This window comes from Rhopalosiphum maidis, chromosome 2 (genome assembly GCF_003676215.2).
Source record: "Rhopalosiphum maidis isolate BTI-1 chromosome 2, ASM367621v3, whole genome shotgun sequence".
Classification (NCBI taxonomy): Eukaryota; Metazoa; Arthropoda; class Insecta; order Hemiptera; family Aphididae; genus Rhopalosiphum; species Rhopalosiphum maidis.
Window position 1 is genome coordinate 62,172,904 of NC_040878.1, and position 24,170 is coordinate 62,197,073.

The 24,170-nt window shown below is 26.6% G+C and overlaps 4 protein-coding genes across 5 annotated transcripts; 1 reads left to right on the top strand and 3 right to left on the bottom strand.

Moving 5' to 3' along the window:
* Positions 1-1,787: 1,787 nt before the first annotated feature.
* LOC113554246 lies at positions 1,788-5,465 on the bottom strand. The gene has a single exon (XM_026958001.1). It carries the CDS (start codon positions 5,029-5,031, stop codon positions 2,899-2,901), a length of 2,133 nt encoding a protein of 710 aa, XP_026813802.1. The 5' UTR covers positions 5,032-5,465; the 3' UTR covers positions 1,788-2,898.
* Positions 5,466-5,880: 415 nt separating this feature from the next.
* On the top strand, positions 5,881-10,402 carry LOC113551792. Its single transcript, XM_026954277.1, has 14 exons — positions 5,881-6,157; positions 6,443-6,657; positions 6,734-6,852; positions 6,906-7,081; positions 7,160-7,263; positions 7,338-7,486; positions 7,551-7,692; positions 7,762-7,853; positions 7,915-8,051; positions 8,658-8,705; positions 8,767-8,985; positions 9,050-9,232; positions 9,298-9,519; positions 10,022-10,402. The coding sequence occupies exons 1-13, from the start codon at positions 6,028-6,030 to the stop codon at positions 9,465-9,467; spliced, it is 1,884 nt and encodes a 627-aa protein (XP_026810078.1). The 5' UTR covers positions 5,881-6,027; the 3' UTR covers positions 9,468-9,519; positions 10,022-10,402.
* On the bottom strand, positions 9,519-12,573 carry LOC113551793 (zinc finger CCHC-type and RNA-binding motif-containing protein 1-like). The gene is given in 6 exon segments (XM_026954278.1): positions 9,519-9,700; positions 9,761-9,898; positions 9,973-10,019; positions 10,022-10,190; positions 10,269-10,380; positions 12,244-12,573. Coding segments are annotated over 6 exon segments (684 nt in total). The 5' UTR covers positions 12,354-12,573; the 3' UTR covers positions 9,519-9,592.
* A 3,007-nt stretch (positions 12,574-15,580) lies between these two features.
* Positions 15,581-21,715, bottom strand: LOC113551764 (ubiquitin-protein ligase E3B). Of its 2 annotated transcripts, XM_026954229.1 has the most exons (19): positions 21,574-21,715; positions 21,344-21,499; positions 21,144-21,275; positions 20,611-20,941; positions 20,366-20,554; positions 20,077-20,271; positions 19,346-19,632; positions 19,135-19,280; positions 18,902-19,073; positions 18,711-18,829; positions 18,463-18,641; positions 18,251-18,399; positions 18,051-18,187; positions 17,825-17,988; positions 17,495-17,757; positions 16,549-16,678; positions 16,325-16,489; positions 16,141-16,252; positions 15,890-16,062 (listed from the first exon to the last, which is right to left on the bottom strand). In XM_026954229.1, exons 2-19 carry the CDS (start codon positions 21,496-21,498, stop codon positions 15,890-15,892), a joined length of 3,198 nt encoding a protein of 1,065 aa, XP_026810030.1. In that variant the 5' UTR covers position 21,499; positions 21,574-21,715. The 2 variants fall into 2 exon arrangements, with proteins under 2 accessions (XP_026810028.1, XP_026810030.1); XM_026954227.1 differs by having other exon boundaries at positions 15,581-16,062; positions 18,463-18,829.
* Between the last annotated feature and the right edge of the window lie 2,455 nt (positions 21,716-24,170).

Genomic DNA, 24,170 nt, shown 5'->3' on the forward strand with positions numbered 1-24,170 from the left:
TTAGGAATGAAATAGATGAAAAATGTAAAATAAAATGTCTTTATTTTATTGAAAATCACGTGAAACGAATTTATCATGTTTTAGTAACAATATTATGTATTTACATATAAATCCCAGCCCTAAAATCATAAGACAGTAGGTAGTAATTCGTAAAACAATAACATACTTCCTTAAAATGCAAAAACAGTTTTCTAATGTATACAACAACACGGGTAATAAATATTTACACAAATGTGAGTTTAAATCTGTTCTATATTTTTGTTTTATATTATCTAAAAATAAGTTTCACTTACCTCAATCATATGACCAAATTCGTTTTTAAGTAGATGGTAATTTATTAGTTGTGGCTTGAATTCGTTTGATTCTTTATATTCAACGACATTATAAAATAATTCTAATTTTATAGGTTAGTCTTAAGGAGAATTATTCCCAATCATATAATGGGAAATCATTAAAATCGTTATTATATATTTGTATACCACCATAAAATGTCATACAATTAATATATAAAATATTTCCAGTGATATATATATATAATATATAAAAATTAATAAGTACATATAAAATAGGTACTCATTACGATTTATTTACAACGCGTAATTTTTTTTATAGCTACCTTATTAAAAAAATAATTTTATAATTAATGAAAAACAATGATAGGTAAATATTATTTTATTAAACATTATAAAAGTAAAAAGTATATATAAATTAAGTATGTACACTATAATAAAAAAGGATTATGTATTTAGTTGGTACGGGTTTTTTTCCTATGAATTTTTTAGGGGCATTTTTTCAGTGGATTTTTTCTTCCTGGGCTTAAAATTTGGCTGTAATATATTAAATACGATTATTTCAAACAAATAAAATATTTTACATTTTCAATCTCAAACTGTCAAATTGAAGGTCACTGTTGTTTATATTAATCTATATATTAATTTAATAATAGTCAATATACATGTATATATACTTTCTTAACCAACAATTTATGTTTAGTAATTAGTAATTACTATTCATAGACTGTAAAACTTAGGATGACTTCTAATAAAATAGGTTCCTCTTGAAGAAGTAAGTATTGCATGTACCTATATTCTTTTTTACTTTTTTGTTTTCATTCTCTATTACAGTTTCAATATTCTATTGCACATAATATTATATTTAACAACGATTAGGAAATAAATTAAAAAGTTGTCCAGGCATGTTGATGAAGATTTGTAAGTAAGCTTGAAGGATTGTGTAAAACCGGTTGTCAGATTTGGTATAGTGGCGAATTATTCAATATATTAGTCAAAACTCAAAGGAGGACTACGCGCCCTCGCATTGCTGTTTGGCAATAAAGGTACAGCGAAAGATGCAGCGGTTCAATTATTGCTATTAGTATCTTAACCCTCGGGCACGCGCACTTGGACACTTGTAGTTCGTATCACAAGAACTATATACACTAGCACGACTGTCTTGTACTTTCTATTACCTCCCACGCACAATGGATCGTTTATATTTTTACAAGCAACTTACAATGTCCCACTTTTACTTTTCGTCGTTTAAATAATTTGTTTTTCACCTTCGTGTTATTACTTATAAATTACATTAGGTAAATAAGGACAAGGACAGGGGCAGATAATGAATAAAAATACTAAACAATTACATATACATTTATATATTTTTTCATCTCCTCTTCATCAATATTTAAAACTCTACTTAGGACAGAATATAAAAAAAAGTATTTACAAAATACAAATACAATATATACTTATATATATTTAAAAATACTATATATAAGTACACTAAATTGGATGATCACAATAAGTAAATAACAACATGATAAAGGTCGACTATATATATATATTTTTAGTAAACATTCCTATTAAAATTAATCTATTAATGAGATTTAGTTTTGTCTGTAAGACCATGGAAATTCTTTAATTTTCTTTTTTTAACTCAAAGGAACTCATTTAAATGCAAATTGAAACTAAGGCAAGAAGCAATTCTACTAAATAAGTCATAAAATCCTAATAATAGTTGATACTCAAGTTAATAAAATATCTGAAACAAAAACAACATTATAATTTATTTAATATAACAGTGAGTACCGCTAATATGATCATATTATCACAAAACAAAAATGGATTAATTCTATAAAAAGAAAAATTCAATAATATGTATACGACTGTAATTTTATTTCATAGAGGTAGCCTCATTACATTTTTTTTTTAAAGAAACATTTTAAGGGTATTATGCTATTAGCTAATAATCATATCAAGCGGTATTTACTATAATATTAATTATTATTACATAGTGTTGAAAATGTTAAAAATCTATGTTCAAAAATTAATATTACAGTCCGTATTTTGGCTCCTTATTAATTTATCAGAATTTTATAACATGAGTACCAATATAGATGGATTTATGGAAAAATATTTAATCCGGGACGGATGACATCATTGTTTTGACAATAATAAATAGTTTTAAAAATATGAATGTTATAAAATTGTTACTAGGTAGACATTTTGTAAGTACCTATGTAAAAAAAAATGGCACAGACATGTTAGTAAAAAAATAAAGAAGCTAAACAATTTTTTTAAAGGATTAAACAAATGTGTTAAGTATAGGCCAATTGTATTGTTTGTTCATTAAAAAGTATGTAATGTAAAATCAATGTTACGTGTTTTTACTTCTAAATACGTAAACTGTTATACTGATACTATACTTGGCCCCTAAGAAATAAAGCAGTCTTTGAAAAAAAAAAAAATCATAGGTAATAAGAAACGAAAATGTTATATAATGGAATGTTGTTTAAGCTAAAGGAACACATTAAATTTAAACAGAAAAAATTACATAAATATTCTATGTACAAAAATAAAAAAATAAAAAAGAATAGTCAACTTATTTAGGGTCTATTTATTAAGTACAACAGTTATCCCTGTGATGATGAATTTTGATCGGATACATCTGATCTTCTGAATTACGTTCATCAGCTAGTGATCTAAACCTAACAAATCCATTTTCAGCAACTAACATGGACGGCGAAGGCTGTATGGCTGCTCTCTCTGCATACGCATACATACTTCTAGAGTCATCATCCATTCGTTTTAATGATCTCCTTTCAGTAGTATGCGCAAATAATTGATGGTTAGCCAATGGTGGACCACCCATTGAGTACGTGTCATCATATATGTGTTTGCCTGTACGTAATGTATAATTGTGTACAGCTTGATTGGCACTGCAGATGGCTGGATAAATGTCATCTGATGGTGGATCACTCCGGGAAACAGTACCACGACATGGGAATAATGTTAAGCCGGATTGATTTTGAGCTTCTTTTTCGCTAGTATATCTCAGTGGCTGTATGGATGCCCAAAATATCAAAAAACATGATGATATCTCAATCACACGTACAGAAAACTGATAACCCCACCATAACCATGGGTTTGGCTGATCTTTACCCAGCATTTCATAGACACCAACCATACCATATAATTGAACTGATGCCATAAGAAGACTCAGCATACTAGTGGCCAATGTCACGCGTACAGAATGAGCCAAAGTAGGGCGATGTTCATGGAAGCTAGCTCCAAATATAGTTCCTTGTTTCCTTAAGGAAGCATTAGTCATAGATCTATATAGACATACATAAGTCACTCCAAGTATCACACATAATAGAATGTAGATACATTTGGATACTAATGAAAGTATATGAGCTTCTGAATAAAACAATACAATAATACAAAATGCCATATAGCAACAAATAAATATTGCTAATAATGATGATTTTTGTAAATTATAAAAAATTGTTTTTACATCGGTGGCTCGCAACAGAAACAAAAATAAAACTGAATATACAGTCAACAAGAGTGGGAATACTATGTTCAAAGCCAACCCAGACACTTGAATAGATAATGTTCCGTTTACGTTATATGGATCATACAACAAATAAGCACTTCTTACACAGCCTATGATTATTAGTAAACCATGTATAGTGACAAAGTAACCACATGTTAATAATTTCTTAAATGCTCTTATCCTTGCTATACTAACCATTGAACAAAATACTAATATCAGGAAGAGTATAGCAATTAAATAAACATGAACATCCCAAAAAACTCCAAGAATATACCTGGCTCTTGGTTCAGGATGATCTGGCATTGATACTATTTCTGGATGTGATTCAGGTATATCAACATCATTTTTTGACTCTGTTACTTGTTGCTCCTTAAATATTGAAGGTTCATTTTCAGTTGTTTCTTCAGATGTTGTTTCATATACTTGTGATGAAGATGTGGTTTCAATTGGCTGAACAGTTCGTTGTGTGGGCTTGGGAACTTCTTGTTTAACGGTTCGAGATGGTTTAAGATCCTGGTCAAAGTTGGGCTTATCGTTACCTAATAAACCATCCATTTTCTTACCTGTATCATCAAACAATATTCTAAAAACATTTGGGGTTGACAAGTTTTGCACTTGCTGTACTACAATATTATAAGTATCGTTAAGGCCTTTGAATCCATTAACTGCTGTAGTACTAGTTGGTTCAGAATAAGTAGATTCTGGCACTCTTAATTTATTCAAACTAGGTGTGTTAATTGTCTTCTTTTTTGTATCTGCAACTGGAACATCTACAGGTCTAATAGGTATAAATTCTTTTTCAAATTTTGCCTGCACAATTCCTGGCCGCCTAGTTTGCAATGGCTTTTCTGAATTACTACCCCTAAGTGTTGGTTTATCAGCAAATGGATTAAACCGCTCTGGGGGTAGGGGTGGAGTAAAAGTGTTTCGATCTGGAGGATTGTATGCAGGTATCAAACGATTAGTTGGACTTGTTACATGCTGCTGTTGTTGAGACGAATTTGTCCGTGAAGCCCGAGAGCTTGATCCTGGCTTTGACGCTAGTGTCTTATTGAACAGCTCATAGTCTACACCATCGGTTAAAACCCGTCTATCTAATACACCCATGTCATGATCAAACATTTGTGCATTGCTGTCAGACACCAGGAGCCAAAGCATTGCCGCAAGCAATACCTGTGGCATGACTGGTCGCATTTGCGTGATATCAGAAACGGACTCCTTTCATTATTATAATATTGTCGTTTTAGGTTTTATTTTTAAAAAAACACTAACTCGGCCGTGTACTTAAATGTTACATGTCAACTTACGATAATACCCTGGACATTACAAGACGGCCGGGTTCACAGGTGTCGGCGGCGCATAGGATACCGATGCAATCCTTTGTCATGATACGCTGTCGACACGACCACGGTAGCTCCTAAGTGTGTCAACACATTTTTACATCAAAACTCGCGCACACTACGTCGTACTACGTTCGAACGATCACGACAGACGAATGTAAAAGATGTGTACAAACGATACGGCACCTACCAAAATCGCACTTACGAACAGTGAATATACGCCCGGAAACAATAAACATTCCTAATAAACCATTACGTCTGGTGCGCCAGCCATTTGCATTTTGTTATAATGAATTTCCCAAAGACCACATAACAATCATATGATTCATGGATGTTATAAACAAACACATTAAAATCAATATAAAAATGTTTGCATTTATCTGTTTGAAAATGTTGAAATTGATGAAAACAAAAATTATCTCAAATTGTATACATTTACTATAAGTCTAAAATAAATAATTAGAATAATTAGATACATTCGTTTTTAATTAATATTAGAACAATAATTTCTAGGTTGCTAACTTGTATATGATAAGCGAATGTGCTAGATACAACGTCTTGGTATTATTATTATTATCTTGGTTTAGTATTGATAATGGAATACAATTTACCCCGCAGTCCCTAGCACTGGCGCTGTTAACATAATATAAATATTGTGAATAAGATACAGTTACTGATATCAATTATTTAAAAGAAAATATTTCAATATTAAGATTTACATTATTCAGAATAATTCGTTTGGAAGTAGGCAATATGATTTTGAGATTTGGGTATATAAATAATTTTTTTTTATACATAATTCCTTAAATCTATTTGTTTTTAATATTGATTAGCCAGAAATAAGGTAATAATGAGTAAAAGACCAAGAACAGAACCACCAACTAACGGTCAAGAAGACATTTGGGGTGATGATTTTACATACGATGAAGTGAATTCTATAGTCAACATTGAATCAATAGCATCACAATCACATTTTTCCGGTGAGTAACTGAATTGTTTATAATCAAACACTCAAAACTATAACTAAATAGTATAATAATTATTTCGTTTTTAAGTTAATATTAAGTTTTTTTTAATTTTTAAGTCCTAACAAATCAGTTTGTCATTTTCCTTAAAATTTATATAGTTGTTTTATGGTGAATATATTTTAGTATTCAAAATAATATTTAATTTTTAATTACATTTATATTTTATATGTATTTGTATAATATATACTTAATATGTTTATCTTATTATTTAATATACATATTGTAAATATGTTTTAGTTCAATCTAGACATGTCTCCCTTCATGTTCCAGTCAATTTAAATAATCCTGGCAAACAAAAGGACAATCAAATAAGAGAAGGAGAGATCAAAAATTTAAAAAATAAAATTAAGCAATTAGAAATTCAATTAAGCAATACAAAACAAGAAAATGATGATAAATTTAAAAACATGAAAAATATTATCGACTGTAAAGATACAGAGCTTAAATTTCAGGTTAGTTATTTATAAATTTAAGTGTTATTGGTATTCACTAATCATATTATACTATAATACTTATTATTTTTGATAGCAACAAGAAATTACTGCACTTAAGAATAAGATAAAAGAAATGAAGATAATTAATAAAATTATCCCTCAGAAAAATGTGTCATTTAGCTGTATGAAAACTGGAAGTAACTCAACTTTATTGTAAGAAGAAATAAAAAATTACTATAATTATTACTAATTCTAAAAATATTTAGGCACAATGCTTCAGAACATAATTTAAAAAAAAATATATCAACTCAAACAATTCAAACCATGAACAATGAACAATATCTATTAATAAAAGATCATTTTCCTGAAATAAATAAAAGTTATGAAAAGCTAAAAAAATGTTTGTATCCTGACTTATTTAGTATTCAAAATAATCAAAATGGTAAAATAAATATATTTATTTATGATCTAAGTATATGAATAGGCTTTATTTAAAATGTTATTATTTTTAATTTACTAGATGTAAAAAATTTAAGTACAATACAAGATTGCCATATAATTTTAGCTAAATTGATGGTGTTGGAAACTTTTGATGAATTTCAATCTTATTCATTAATTGAAATGGTAAAGTGAAATAAACCAATCATAAATTAATTATTAAAAAATATAAATATTTTAATTTTTCTACATTTTTTTAGTTATTTGAAAACTGTAAACATATTTTAGAATCCACAATTGAAATACTTCAAGAGACAATAGATGATGAAGACTTTGTCAACAGAGAAAAGCAATTAATTTATAGTTACTTAAATTTAAATAAACAATATTTAAAAAATAGATTTTCTATGTAAGATAGTTCTTTAGATATTTAATCTAGTCAGCTTAATTTTTTTAATTAAATATTTTTTTAGGTTTGATCTACAATTCTCTCATTTATTGGATTGCATATCAGTATTAACTACTATTTCTAATATTGTACCAAAAATTGTTATGAATCATACAAATAATTTATTTCAAACTTTTGTACACTTTTTACAGATAATTGGTTCACAAGTAATATTTATTTATATTCAATAATTTTGATTTTAACTATCTAATTATTTTGCAATTTTATTGATATAGAGTCGTACCCTGGAATATGTTTCTGTAATTATAGCATTGATAAGGTTTCTTACAAATTTATGTAGTTGTAATTGGGATATAACAAAACAAAAGTGAGTTATAAAAAAATTAAAACAGAATAATTGTATTTATTTTCCATTTTATGATCACTAGGCAATTAGACATTTATGAAATAATTAAGGAAATAGTATTCTGTCGTCCATGCATTAACATTATACAAGAACTAATACATTTGTTAAGCAAAATTTCTATATATACAGAGATAACAGACAACCTATGCCAATTATCTAGTAAGTTAAAGAAATTTTAAAATTTAATTATATATAAAAATTATTTAGAATTATATAGATCATTTTTTTTTTAAAGATTATCATGGTTTTGTGTTAATTTTGTTTAGGTGTATTGAACTATATATTCCTAAATTGCTACATAATTTTATAGTAACTGATTGCTAATAAATAAAGTATTACTATTTTATTATTAAAATACCACATATTTAATACCTTTTATATCTCATTAAATTAAATGTATTTAAATGATCTTTATTAAATATTATTTAATTTTTAAATATAAATCACTTTTTATGAGTAGTAGTTGAGTTTTTCTAAAAATTAATATTGAATATTGATTGTTCCACAATTACATTCAATCTAGTTTATTAATTAAATTTAAAATTTTTACTTTTTATTCCAAATGATAGATAATGTTAGTGTTATACATTTAAGTTGCATATTAATTAAAAAAAAATTTACAAATATATATTGCTTATGACCTCTAAGTAAATTAAACTATACACCTAATGATTATCTTTAAACAAAAAATAAAAAATATAATTGTCTTTTTGTTAAATATTATCACATTTATGTTTTATACTGTTTAAATTTATTTATTTTTAGCTACCAAAACATTTATTCTATCTGACAGAGTTAGTACATTTACAACAGGTAAATATTGTACATTATTTTATAACTTATTTTAAAAATAATTGTATGATTATTAATTTAGGAACATGTGTTCTCCGTGTCCTTTGTCTTCAGCTAGAACTTCTCAAACATAGTAATAATCTTATCATAAACTATTTATATTTTGTAAATATACTTTTAAATAGTACACATGTACCTAAATGGATGCACAAAATGCCAAATAAAACATGTGATTGTACTGCATCATTTATAGAATTTACAATACAATGTTTATACATTGTCTTCAACATTTATGAAAAAGGTAAATTTGGTTAGGAATTTTTTTTTAAAAATTAATTTTATCTATTTACATGTTTATTATTTAGAAAGAGAATCTTATGACATTGATTTATTAAAACTTGTGGAAGAAATTGTTGAAAATAGTTATTCTATACTATATCGTTTAGGAAAGTTAGATGAAGAATTTCGTACTCACATAAGTAAATGTAAGGGTCGTTATGATGTTATTGTTCGGAAAATTCAAAAGCTTGAATTTGACAAATCAAATAGTAAGAGACACTTTTTTTTATTTGTTGAATTAATCATAATAATATTAATATTTGTATTCATAAAGAATTTTTAGTAAAAGAATTGAAAAAATTTGAATTCAAATCATTAACGCATAGCCAATACAATTCTTCTGTAATTTATGAAGTATTTCCAATTGATAAACCAAAGTTTACACAAAAATCACAGTACCAATTCGATGAACCTAATAAACAAATTGTTGAAAATAATAAATGAAAGAAATAATTAACAATGCATAAATTAGATCATATAGAGCAATAATATGCAGGTGTGTATAATAATTATAATAAGTAATTGTAATATCTTAACAAAATATAGAATAAAAATATTTATTAAAATTATTATTCAATAAGCTCTTCCTCATCACTAAAGTATGAATTTTTACGGTATACTTTTTTATTTGTATGTGTTACTTCAACTTTGCTACTTATGTCAATATTATTCTCTTGCTGAAAAAAAAAAAAAAATTATGACCAACATATATCTTTGTTTATGTTAATAACGCTTACTTCCTCATGTATAACTGCACTTAATGTCTCCATATGAGATAAATCACATTCTTCTTCTTCGCTATTTCTTTCTTTAAAATTTTTAGTTTTATCATAAAATGCTGTATCCTCTTCTGAGCTAGGATAAGATTCTTGATTCTGTAACAGAAAATCAAGAAATCATTTAAAATATATATTAATTTATTATTTGTTAAATTAAATATTTTTCTCACTTTGCTACATCCTTCGTTGCCATTTAAGTTTTTCTTTTTTTTTTTTTAGGTGGTGGCTGTCGTTCGCCCAAACAATTTTCTGGGCATTTGTAACTGAGATGGCCTTCTTTGCCACATTCGTAGCAAAAACTTTTGTCAGTATACTGACGTTTTCTGATAAATTCTGTACTACGGCCATTATCTAGTGCAATAGAGCTTTTTAATGTTCGTCCAAACATCTAAGACACAAATTATAGTAATTGTTTTTAAAGATGTACTGATAGATTAAAAAAATAATGATGATGTGATATCATTACTTGTATGCCATTTGTAGATTTAACACAATCGTTAGCTTCATTTTGATTAAGAAATAATACAAATGCCACTCCTTTACTTTGGCGTGTTGTTTTATCTTTAACTATAGTAACTCTAATATAACAAAATTATATTAATCACAAATTCAAGTGATTTATTTAAAATGGTGCAAAATTTATGTTTAGAATTAATGCATATTTATTAATTATTGATATAATTTGCATATTAATATTTGTTTATTATTGTTTCTTTTTTTAATTTATTGATTTTATGAATAAAATAAATTTATAATATTTAATTCCTTTGATTCAGCTATATAGTTACCAATTATTTGTTAGATATTTATTCATTGCTGATGGAAGTTGTTAGGGGTTAAGTTTTATAAATCTCAAAAATTCACAAAATACATAATAATAAATATATTAATAAATTTAAATTGAATATTTAAAAATTATTTTTATCTTGTTTTATTTTTTTAATATTCCTTCAAAAATAAAAAATTTCTGTTATAATTTTAATTTAACTCTTAACAGATTAACAAACATGACTGAGTTAGATTTATTAAACTCAATAAATTGATATGATTATAATTTATTTACTCAGTTCTTACTACTTATATAATACTAACATATAACAACTTATGAGTAAAAATATTTTATAACTTTATAATTGTAGAAAAATTTGGTATAAATAAATGTAAATAAGTAGATTTAGTTTTCTATAAAAAGCCATAAACAATTTCACATGGCTTGTTTATGAGGTTATGAGTACGTTCTTTTTCAATAGATAACAATGCTAAGTTCACGATTTAAGATATATCTTAGATCGTAGTTAAGTCATTTAATTTTTATTATAGTTACTTAATCATAGTTATTATAGTCATCTTGCATCCACCTTCTTGTATAATTAAATAAACTACATATACTTATTTTAATTTTGTGTACTAAAGCCTTACTTTTTCTGAGAAATGTATTATCTAAAGAAATGAGCAAGTATCACTGTCATTCAGCTATACATTAATTATCGAGCAGATCATTGTAATGGACGTGTTAAATTTGAATTAAATCATAAATCATTGCAAATAAAAAACAATTCTTAGTAAATACAGTCTAACGGCCTATATTTCTATGTATAAAAATCTTATAAACTTTAATAAATAATATTATGTGAAAAACGTATATATCAATGTTCCAAAATGAAAATTTGAAGTCATTGATTAATGTTAATGGATAGACAAGAACATCACTGATTACCATAGCTTTAAATAAACAATGTTTTATCAGACTAAAATTAATAATAAAAAAACCCATCTAAAAACTAAGAGTCGTTTTAGATTAAATAATTTTATTTTATTTGATTCTAAAAAAGTAGTTTTGGATAATATTGAAATGATAAAAATGATTAAAAAATGGGTGTTGTTAAAAGATAATTTCTCTGTTTAATATTTGTCATAAAAAATTTTTGTTGTTTGGTATGTATAATGGTAATTCTTTAGTTATGTTAAATAACATAATATGTATTGAAAAATTAATACATTAGCATTATTTAAATATAACTGTAAGATTTGTTGATCGTTTAATAAGTATTTAGGTTTAAAAATAATTTTTATAATAGTTAGCTTTATTCTACAATAATTTAAAAACATAAAAACAAAGTTAAGTAATTTTGAACACTGAAATTGATTTAGTATGGCAGTATGGTAGTATCTACAACCCCATTTGTAGATACAAAAAGTTTAAAATATAATATGTTATTATTATATTTATTAATGAATTTAATTATCCATGATACCTCATAAATATTATATGTCATCAGTCCAGTATAAAAAATCAATATATATTTGTAAGATTTGATTACAAATAAGTTTAAAAAAGTTTTAGTTCATGAATAATATTTTAATATTATTCTGTATTTTAACTTTTAAGATATTTATCAGACTCATAAGAAAAAAGATAGTTTTCATACATATATACCTACTTAACTACTTTTCCATATTTTTCAAATACTTTATGTAAATCGTTGTTTGTTAAATTGAATGGAAGATTCGAAACATATACTGTACATTTACTTGGAGCTAATTTATTCATAATAAATGGTAATTAAAAATCAAAATTCATGTATCATTTAATAGAATATTAGGACATAACACTGATAACTTAATAAGTCAAAAAAAGAAAATCTTAGATCACAAATCATAATATTATCATATACTTTGATTAACTATTGTCTATTACTAATAATAACTATATAATAGTAAGAAAACTTTTAACTATTGAATTGCGAGTACAAATGTACAACTGACAATTGTCAACTGATAAGATACAGGAATCACATTTTAGTGTCTGATTCAGAATTGCAGAATGCAAACTGCACTCTGCTGTAGTACTATAAAGTTACACATTACAACGGTAGTACAGTGCAGCAGCTGCATCATCAGGCTGTTATCGTTAATAGTGTTGATACCCGCTGATATAAACCATTCATTAAATGAAAAATATCATTATATATTAAAAATGTATATTGAATCAATGCCTTGGTTATCCTTTAAATGTCTATAGCGATACCACGAAAAAAATACACCTATAACTACAGTAGTGTAACCACTAACCAGGGTGGTTGGATGTTTAATCTCCTGGTTTCCTTCCAATACTTTTCCACCATGATAAATGTATTTTTATTCATACTATATTGTTATTGTACATTAACATTACATTCATTTTGGTAGGTACCTAGTTACAGTACAAATATATGACATTCAGTGGCATAGCAAGGGTATGGCGTCATGGCAAATTGTGCCTACGCACGAGGGGGCGCAAATTTGTGCTTCAAAATTGGTACTTAATTTAATTCTACCTTCAAAACGACATTTATTCATTATACATTTTGAAATATGTATACTTTTGTTTATCTTGTTTATCCCCAGCCTTAAAAGCGAGAAAAGAAAATTTTTAAAATTTGAAATTTACATTGTATTAATATAACTGATAATTATTATTTTTTATTTAAATGTTGTATTAATTAAATACATAAAAAATAAATTTTAAATAAATATCATATTGTCAATTTTTTATTCACTAAAAAAGCGCTTTTTAGTAGATTTGTCAGGGACACTAATGAGTCTTTCTACGCCACTGATGACATTTGGCAGGTTATAAATAAAACTGATTATTATTATTATTATAGATATGCTTAAACATTTACCAGTCTCGCTTCTACCTTTGTCAAATTTCAAATACAAATTTGAAGAAGAGAAAATAAACCAATTTATTGAAATGTACTAAAATTATCTGGATTACATTAAATAAGCTACAAGTAAAGAAATTAAAACGTGGGAACAAAAATCGGTAGACAGGTTTTTTAAAATAATGTTCTCAACGCTTTTCTAGAATGTAATGAGACAATTTTTCCATCAATATTTAAATTGCTTCTAATCTTAGCAACCCTTCCAGTTACTACAGCTACTTGCTAGTAGTGAAAGGTCTTTTTCTACAATGTAAAGATTGAATACATATTTTTGGAATATGACTAATGAAAATAGATTAAACGGTTTGGCAGTTTTGATTTTGATTTTGAAATATTCATAAGAAATTACAGTCAGAATTAAATATCTATTAATTAGCCATAAAAACATGAAAATACGTTTGTTATAAACTATATAATATTAATTGATATTTCATTTATACATTTATAATATTATTTAATTGTTTTATATATATAACACCATAAATAAAAAAATATACATAAACTTTAATAATGAGATGTTAATACTAAAGATATACACTATTTTTTTTGTATATACAATAAACATAAACATATACATACACCACTAAGGCACTAAACCAGGTTCTTGTTGTTCTTGATTAGTTCAATTATAATTTATAAGTAATGAACCAAATAATAACAGTAAAAACTTTAATCTTACCCCCTCCCTACTTCATATCATGGTTTCATAACATCTATAAATATTGCACATTATATAAATTTACAATTTGCAAATTTAGATGATTTTAACAAATTTTGCTAAACTTGAATTTCAAATGCTTATTAAAATAAATCGTACTTATGTATATTTTTTTACATAATATTAATAAGAACAAGCAGGATCTTATATTACATTTTTAAGCTTTTGGATCCAGCTGGCACATAATTACATAGTTTTTCAACAATATAATATTTTATTCAAGCAATCTAACAAATTATAATAATACAAATTACAAATAAAGTAAATTATAATATAGGTACTGACAAGTACATACTATATTGAGAAAATATGCATAAATATACATACTAAATAAATACACATGCTATTATAGTTATTTAAGATATATAAATAATAAATATCAGAACCTACTTATGTATTGTTCATAAAAAATAAACCACTTAAACATTAAAATATTATTTGCACTACGTTTAGACACTTTAAATTACATTATTTAAATACCTACTGAAAACTAAGTAATATTATGATTTCTACAGCAATAAATTATAATCATAAATAATGAGGTAAAAATGTTGTTTTCATTTTTTAATTTCAATGCCCACTTTGGAGTGATAAATTTTAAATGATGAATTATTAAAATGGAACATAATACTATGTTACAGTGTAACATAATAAACTAATATAAAATGAGAAACTATAAAAACAAAAATATTAATATTAATAATTTTATTAATGAAGTACATAAATACATATATTATTATCAGACTTACACAATAATTAAATAATTTGGTAAAAAACTTTTAAACAAAAAATTGAAAAATTATTCATATGATAAAATTATAAAAAACAATATAGGTATGTACTATTATTTTATTATCATAAGTAAATAATGGTACACTTTAAAATAAAATCAATGTTTAACGGTTTATTAAAAACTAAAAACAAACATAAATTAAATGTTTCTAATTACTATTAGTGAACATTATCAATAATTTTCAACAGCAAAATATTATATGATCAGTCTCAATTTTTAAGTAAATTAAATATATTCAGATAAAATAAATATGAAATGACAATTGAATAAAAAAAAATATATACATTAAATAAATGTAGGAAATAGTAAAATATTATGTCTTATAAAAATAAAACATTTATCACAAAATATAATTTTATATTATGTAAGTTAATGAATAAAAAAAAAGAAAATAAGCAATTGGATTCTAAAAACAAAATGATATGGAATAGAAATAATTGATATTTATTGAAAAATGTGATTCTTCTGCAGTGGTATATGTGAAAAATATAGACATTTAAAAATATCATTCAAAATATTACTTAGTTGCCAATTCAAAATTAACTTTATGTTAAAGTAAGTTACATTTAAATACGCTGGCATGTTGAGTACTTAAATACAATTTATATTATTATTATCATCAATATTATCTATGTAAATCAGCCTAATATTTTAACTGGTTTAAAAATTATTTCATCATTTGGAATGATAACTTGGAAACTATTAATTTCCTCATAAAACTATGTAATGATAATTTTCAGTCCTTATAATAAATAGATTAATTAACTACATCACATACAATAATCATAATTCGTACATCTTAGTTTTATAACAGGAATTATAATACTCAATGCTTTAAACATGAAATTATTTTGTTTCATCAAGAAAATTCACGACAATTCAAATCCAGTATTTGATGAAATTGCATACCTAAGTTTGTCTCTAAGGATACTTTTTTTCTGATAGTTTGGAAGCTTGAGCAAGTTGAAACAGGTAGAAGCTGAAGGCAGTCTAAGATTTGGATCTTTTTTACGAATAGTGAAGAATCCTCGAATAACACTTACTATAAATAAGAAAAAAAAATTATTAAGTATGAATAATAAAAAAAAAATTACTTTTAAGTAGATTTAATTGTATTTACCAAGCGTGTCACCAAAATCTTCATCATCTGCTACTTGGACACATCTTATGGAAAATGGTGGCTCCAAATATGCAAATCCCAGTAAAGGTGGTTTTGAACAACTTGTTACAAACTGCAAGGTAAATATTTAAAACATTTATTTTCAACTTAGTTCAAATTTTTATAAATTAAGAGTAACACATACTTTTAGGAAAAGTGATCTTTCTTTTTCTGTGAAGTCTTTTTGAAGAACTTCCCACAACCACAGAATCACACGATGAGAGTCATGAAATCCTCCATAATATTGTGTAGTTCTTCGAAGATCAAGTAAATCAATAGGAGCGTTATCCCCAGATATAAGTTTTTGAAGCTAATAATAAAAATGAATTGATTAAAATAAAAAAATTATAATAAATAATTATCATTTACTTCAGGAGTAGAAAATAATGATAACCATTCAGGATTTATAACATATTTAAATCCTTTGATGAAAGCTGCTGTTTGTGCTTTGATCTGTGTATGCATAACATAATGGGCCATTAAATGTACATAATTAATCCTGAAATCATTAATTACAATAATTAGCATTATGATTTATTATAATTTATAAATAAATTAATCAAAAGTTTATTAATAAGTTAATAGTTAAAAGATAATATATCAAAACATTTTTTTTGTCCTTTACCTGTGCTTTTTTGAGGATTAGAAATAATTCAACACCAAAATATTTAACAATATTATTAATTTTTAAAATTTAAATATTAGTAGGTAAATTATGTATTGGTAATTCTTTCAACAGTAAACATTTATTATTTTAAAAATTCATTTTTTAAAAATACATTTTTTTAATCTAATTTGAAGTAATTTATAATCTTTATAAAAATAACACAAATTACATTTTTAATTTTGTACAGCGAGGCAGAATATTTTTCTGAAAATTATGTATACATATTAGCAATACATAAGCAGAGTAGAGACAACATTATGCTAGGTACACCAGGGAACAGGGACACCCCCCACTTAGCTCATCTATACTTTAAATATTTATAATGTATAATATATAAAGTTATAATTAATTAACTACTCATTTAAAGTTAATTTTGTATAAATTAAAATTCTCAAAAAAAATAATTTGTTTAAAAATATGAAATTAAAATATTGTTTTAAAATAATTTCAAATTATGTAGAAAAAAAATGTATTTTAGGAAAATGAGTGTTCACTGGTAAAAAAATCACAATGTATTTAAATTTAAAATAAACTACTTATCTTAAGCCATTGCATAATAACTGACAATATACATCACACAAAACATATTGTATTACAAATATGTATTATTAAACAAGTTTATTATAAAATAAATAATAGTTATATTACTTGTTTTGATTAGTAACTGATATTACTCTTCCACCAGGTATAAGATCATGGGTAGTCAATTGACCAAGGTGATTATCAACCACAGAAAAAGTCAAATCTAATTCTGAAACATCGCCTTCATAATGTTTAACAGATGTTAAATTTCGATACAAGTCGTTGTCTAATGAAGGCAACTCATCCATTGAACTATATAGTAGCTCTTGAGTTTGTCCTAATAATTGACTCAAAAAAAATGATGCAAATGGAACTTCAACTACAATACCCTAAAAAAAAAAAATATATGTTTCATCAAAAATAAACTAATTAAAATAGATTGTTTAATATAATTACCTCATAAACAGCTTTACCCAAAATACGACCAACAAATTCAAATAAGTTCAGATGGTTTTCTTGAATATGTGATGAAGGTGATGGATATAATCGTTGTTCATCTGTAGTACGAAATAAATTTAATGACGGATCAAATACTCTCTTTATAGTTTCTTCAAGAAATTCTGTAAATATTAATTTATTATTATCTAAAATAATAAATATCAAACAGTTTTTGAAAATAGACCTTTGAATACACCATCTTGATCAATTCCTGCTTCATCTAATCCCTGTTCATTTATAAATTTTACTCTAATTACACCTTTGAAACGTTTCAGTGACAATTCAGATATATATGTATAACCATCTTCGATTATTCGATTCCTACACATTTATTTTAAAATATTTAAATTACATATTTTAATTAATTCATTAAATTAATTTTACCTTCGTATAGTAATGATAGGTGGCATGAAATTGTCGTTATCGTGTAATTCATGTACACCTAAAGCAAACTTCTCACGAGAAACATACTTTCTAAATAATCGAACACGTGTTTCATGAGAAACTATATGAGGGATTTCTTGAATTAAAGTCTAAATAGAAAATATATTAAAAATAGTTTTTTAAATAAGTTAAAAATTAAAAAAATTCAATACCGAATATATTTTGCGACCCTTTTTGAGTTCATTAAAAAACGAAGAAGTTTTAAGATCACCAATCAGCCAGTGTCCTGGAGGTGCAAAAGATCTACGACAATCTCTGCGATAAAGAACCATTAGAAGAGTACGGCAAGATCGAAACAAGCTATAAGATGGAGAAGCTGTATCTTGAATATCTAAGATATTCAAACATTTTTTTATTAAATACACATTTGTTAAAAGTAAAAATAAAATTAATATCTTACTAAATAAATTCTGAGATATTCCTTTATAAAGAAATATGTTTAAAAAACTAGACATTAAAATGTAGTCACGCATAACAAATGGTTTCTGTTGCTCATACATTTCTATATCATCAAGAATACTAAAATAAATAATAAATATTTATTTTTCTTTTATTATGAATAAGTTATTATCTATATAAATTCTTACTAACGTTATGTAATGTGACATACTATCACAGAATAGTTGTAACATGCGCAATTCACCTGAATTGCAATTTTTATCACATTCTAGAATATCCAACAGGTTCTTGAGACCACAATGAGAATCTAAAAACGCCAAAAACCTCCACAATAAATACAATGTATCTTCATGATAACATAAACCTAAAATGATAAAATAGTTATTAATTTAAATTTCTAAATAATTATTTAACAATATGTATACCAGTTATTATATCTAGTCTAAGTTGTGTGATTGTCTTAAGACATGTAAAGTATAAGTTGCAAGCAGCAACTACCTTTGTACCATGAATCCCAGTAAGCTTATAACTTGATTGACTAGTGCTGGATAGTCTCAAATCAAATGCCTTTCTATAATGAATAATAATAATTATTTAATGTTTTTTATGCGATAATTTTAATGACAAAAAACTAACTTGATTATTGCTATTGGATTATTTGTTTTAGGCGGAGGTGATGGTACTAGTTGATTTTCAGGTATTTGTTCTAAAGCATTAATTAGATGACATCGAAGTAACTTGGAACATAAAGTTCCACACCATAATGGAATTAATTGATTTTTCAAAGGAGGTATATTTGGAGAACATTGACAATTTAAATTTGCTGTGAACCAACCAAGTTCAGGATGCCAAACACTAGATACGTTTGAATGTTTTTTAACAACATTAACTCTAATAGTGTCCAAAAATGTTGTTAAACCAACCTGAAAATAAAAAAATTATTTTAGGGTTTTATGATTAAAATGTACTAAAAATTATTTAACATAATTGATAAAAATCATATTAATACTCAGTGGGAAGCTTAAAAAAAATTGTTGATGTACTTAAAGTAATAGAATTTTTTTTTATATAATATAAACAACGTTATACTTTGTTTTTGTTTTAATTATTTTTATCTGCTTCTTAATGATTTATAAGTTTAATTAAAACAAACTTTGAATTTTCAAATGGTTACAATAATTAATATTATTTGTAAAAATTAATATTAAATATTTATATAATATTTTACATAACTGATTTAATATTTAAAAATAATCTAATCTAGTTCACCTAGTTGATTTTGATGTTTACATTGTTACATAAATTATAAAACAATCATATAAATACATAAGTCCAGTTTAATAAAAAAAATATTGTTTGTAACTTACAATAAAAACAGATGTAGAATTATTTTCAAATTGATCTGTTTTGGCGCTTAATTCTGCTAAATGCACAATATTTGCAATTAATGACAAACACCAACTTGGATGTAAACAATGAAATATTTCATCACATTGATTTTGATCATTTAATAACTGCATTATCTTTTCAAGTAGATTTACAGAATTAAATGTTTCAATAATCTAAAATATATTTTTGATTATCATTATGATTTTTATAGAACTTGATAGAAATATGAATATGATTAATTATTAAATAAAGTACTAAAATACTCACTTTAGATGAGAGAGATATCAAATACTCTACTAATAAGGGTATAGAATAAATCTTTATAACAAATAGTTGAAAAATATTTGTTGAAAAGTTGCTCAGAACCAAACATCTCCAACAAATAGTCATTATAGCTGTCATAGCCACAGGTTTTAATAAAATTTTGATGCCCAATAACCCAGTTATTAGCAATGTCTAAAAATTAATTTGGTAATAAATTTGTAAATTAAAATATATTTTTATTTGAATACCTGCATAGTGTTAAACACATTTTTATTCAATAAGTGTGCTATCAAGTTTTCTGTTAAACGCTCCAATCCAGGTTTTAATCCTTGCAAAGAATTATTAGAATGTATAGCACACCATCTTGAAGTTGATGTAAAAGATACAATCACATGAAGTAAAGTGTGTAAAAAAGAAGAATCATCTAATGATTTTGGCTGAAGTTTAGTGAGATAACTAAGACAAATAGACAGAATTTCTTTGACATGATTTATCCAGTTGACTGCATGCTCACTAATTAAAGCTACTGATATGTAGCTACGTTTGATTGTATCACATTCTAGACTAAGAATTATATACCTAGAACATTAAAAAAAAAGAAATCACAATAAAACTACAGGTCAGTTAATAACTGTATACATTATAAGATGTTGACAATTAAATAAAACGTGAAATAAATTAGGATTTAGGATATATACATAGTTTTAAATAGGTTATACAATTTAGAAAAGAAATATGAAACATATGAATCAAATTGAATAAATTAATATATGTATCTAACCTGCAAAGTTTTTCAAATCTTTGTCTATCTTGCTTTTCGTCCCAATAAGTTAAAAATTTTTTCACAGATAAATAAACAGTAATAGCAGGTTTCAAATCATTGATATTCTCAAATGTTTCATCAAATTGTTGCCTATAAACATATAAAAATCAAATACCTAATAATGGTTTATTTTCATATAAAAATAAGCCAATACTAACAATACTAAGTTTCGAATGCGTTTGCGAACTAGCCATCCTCTGACTAATGATTGGACAAGGATAACTGATTGTTCACGTTTACGATCATTTGCTCTTTCTATTCGTGCAGCTCTTGTTTGTTCAATAAACTGCGTTTTAGAATCACCAAACATCATTCTAATTAAATAAAGGTACAAAAATACATTATATAGTTTAATTATTTATGCAATTGACTTTGATAAATAACTTACTTAGTTACTTAATTAAATGTATTCTATGCTCATACTTTAATTCAAAACTTGTACTCATAAGTCACAATCATAGTTAATAGGTATGATATTATGATAATATGAAGTATTAAGTTAAGTGACTAAAGTCAGGTGATTGTTTTTTGTATAGATAATAAAGATTTATTATCTATGGTTTTTTATATGCCTCATGATACGAAACTGTGTAGTTCGGTTGCATTTCAATATATATATCAGGCGCTTTTAAACCTAACCACAAGATAGCACCATAATGTTCATCCGTTGCCTAAACCTCTAATAATATGATCCATAATACTTGACCCGAACAAACTCAGGTCCAACGTCCAATCTAGATATTCTTTTTTATGGGTCCAGCCGTCCAGGTGATCGAGTTCCACTTTTTCAGTAAGTACGCCTACAGTATGAGCGTTGTAATCGTTGTATTATACTTATTTATGAGTACGAGTGCACAACGTGTGTCATGATAGCTATACATCTTTTTGTATTTTTTTTGGTGGTATTTCGGAAGGTGTCAAAGCACTTATTAAAGCACATACTTTTAGAGCCTGTAAAATGCACTGTCCGCGGAGACTACTTATATTGTTCAAAACGTGCACAAAACGCGATGTTCTTATTTAATTTAAAATTCAAAGCGCCTCTTACAACTAGTTTGAAATATAGGTATTTATATATATATGAAATCTTTTAAAGTAGTCCTCGTTGGTCATTGGCTAATAACTTTTCCAAGTTCTACTAATATGAATGGTTGTCATGTAGTATGTGGTCTACCGCAAATAAATAAATTAAAAATTATATCATAATATTAAAGTATAATTATTGTAGCAGTAAAAAATTCGCAACCTACAACAACGCCACCTCGAACCATATCACCAAACCTATATCACCGTTAATATTCGTTAAAACAAAAATGTCACAAACGAACAATAAGTCACCCGAAGACCTCTCCGACAGCGAAGGTACTTGGCAAACAGTAGACCCAAAAAATAAAATCGAATCAGATCACCGACTACAAAATCTCCTCCTCGTAAGGTTTCAAACATATTCATCTCAAAAAACCGCTACGCACCGATCTCACCCACCATTGAAATGAACCAATGAGCAGCCTACTGATATTTCTGCTGAAATCAACACTAATAAAATTAATCTCCCACCCCCAATATTCATTCAAGCTCAGCTAAACTTCAACACATTCTGTCTCAAATCAAAGACTCCACAAGTTTTGTATGCAAAACTACGACCAAAGGTGTCGAACTGCAAACCTTCAGTCCTGATTCATATAGAGCTGTTGTAAAATTTGTAAAAAATGAAAATGTTTCTTTTCATTTTTACCAGTCTAAAGAAAGTAAATCATTCAGAGTGGTAATCAGGAACCTTCATCCTTCCACCGACAAGGACTACATAACCAAAGAACTTTCTGATCAAGGTTTCCAAGTCAAAAACATTACAAACGTTAAACAAAAACCACATTGCCTCTTTTCTTCATCGACCTCTTACAGTCACAGTCTAACCACGAAATCTTCAAACTAAATTCTCTCTACTACTCCAAGGTAAAAGTGGAAGCACCCCAACACTAAAAAGGAAATCTCCCAGTGTCAACGATGTCAGTCCTACGGTCACACTCGGGAATACTGCAACCACACCTCTAGATGCGTTTGCTGTGGGGATACCCACATCTCTTCAGAGTGCCAAAAATCTCGAGATGAACCAGCCGAATGCGCTCTCTGTGGTGGCTCCCACCCAGCGAACTACAGGGGTTGTCAGTCCCACAAGGATATCTTTAAACAAAGAAAACTTCTTTTAAATTTATATCCAAACTCTAGAGCCAAACACACTCACACTGACCATATCAATTCAAAACACGCTGAAAACATCACATCGTATCAACATTTTCCACCTCTTCCCAATTTAAATTTATCTCAGCAACACGCAGCAACTCACCCACCTAATTGGGCGAAATCGTACCAACCGCCTGAGAATAACCTCGCCGTCGAACTCTCCTCATTCATTAATGATCTAAAATCATTAATCAATCCACTTATCTCTCTCTTCACGACCGTCATCGAAAAACTCTTACTTAATGATGGACGCTGCTAATAATCCTAGTCACCCACTCTTAATCTTATTGTGGAATGCAAACGGAATTCTCAACAACATCAATGAACTTAAATGTACCTTAAATGAAAATAGAATCGATATCGACATGATATCAGAAACTCATCTCACCCACAAAAACTTCTTTAATATACAGGGCTATCAAGCTCTCAGAGCAAATCACCCTGACGGCTCCACCCACGGTGGTGCAGCTCTACTTATCTCGAATACAATTCCCTATTCTCCGTTCCTTCCTCATACCTCTGAACAATTTCAAGTAATTGCTTCTTCTATCGTTTTATACTCTATCTCAATCTCGTTTGCCTCTGCTTACCTCCCCTCAGGATGCCAATTTCCTGGGAATGAATTATCATCCCTCATACTCTCTCTTAACCACACATTCGTCATTGGAGCCGACTTCAATGCCAAGCACCTAAAATGGGGCTCCAGATACACCTACACAAGAGGCCGTTCCCTTCTCAAGGTCG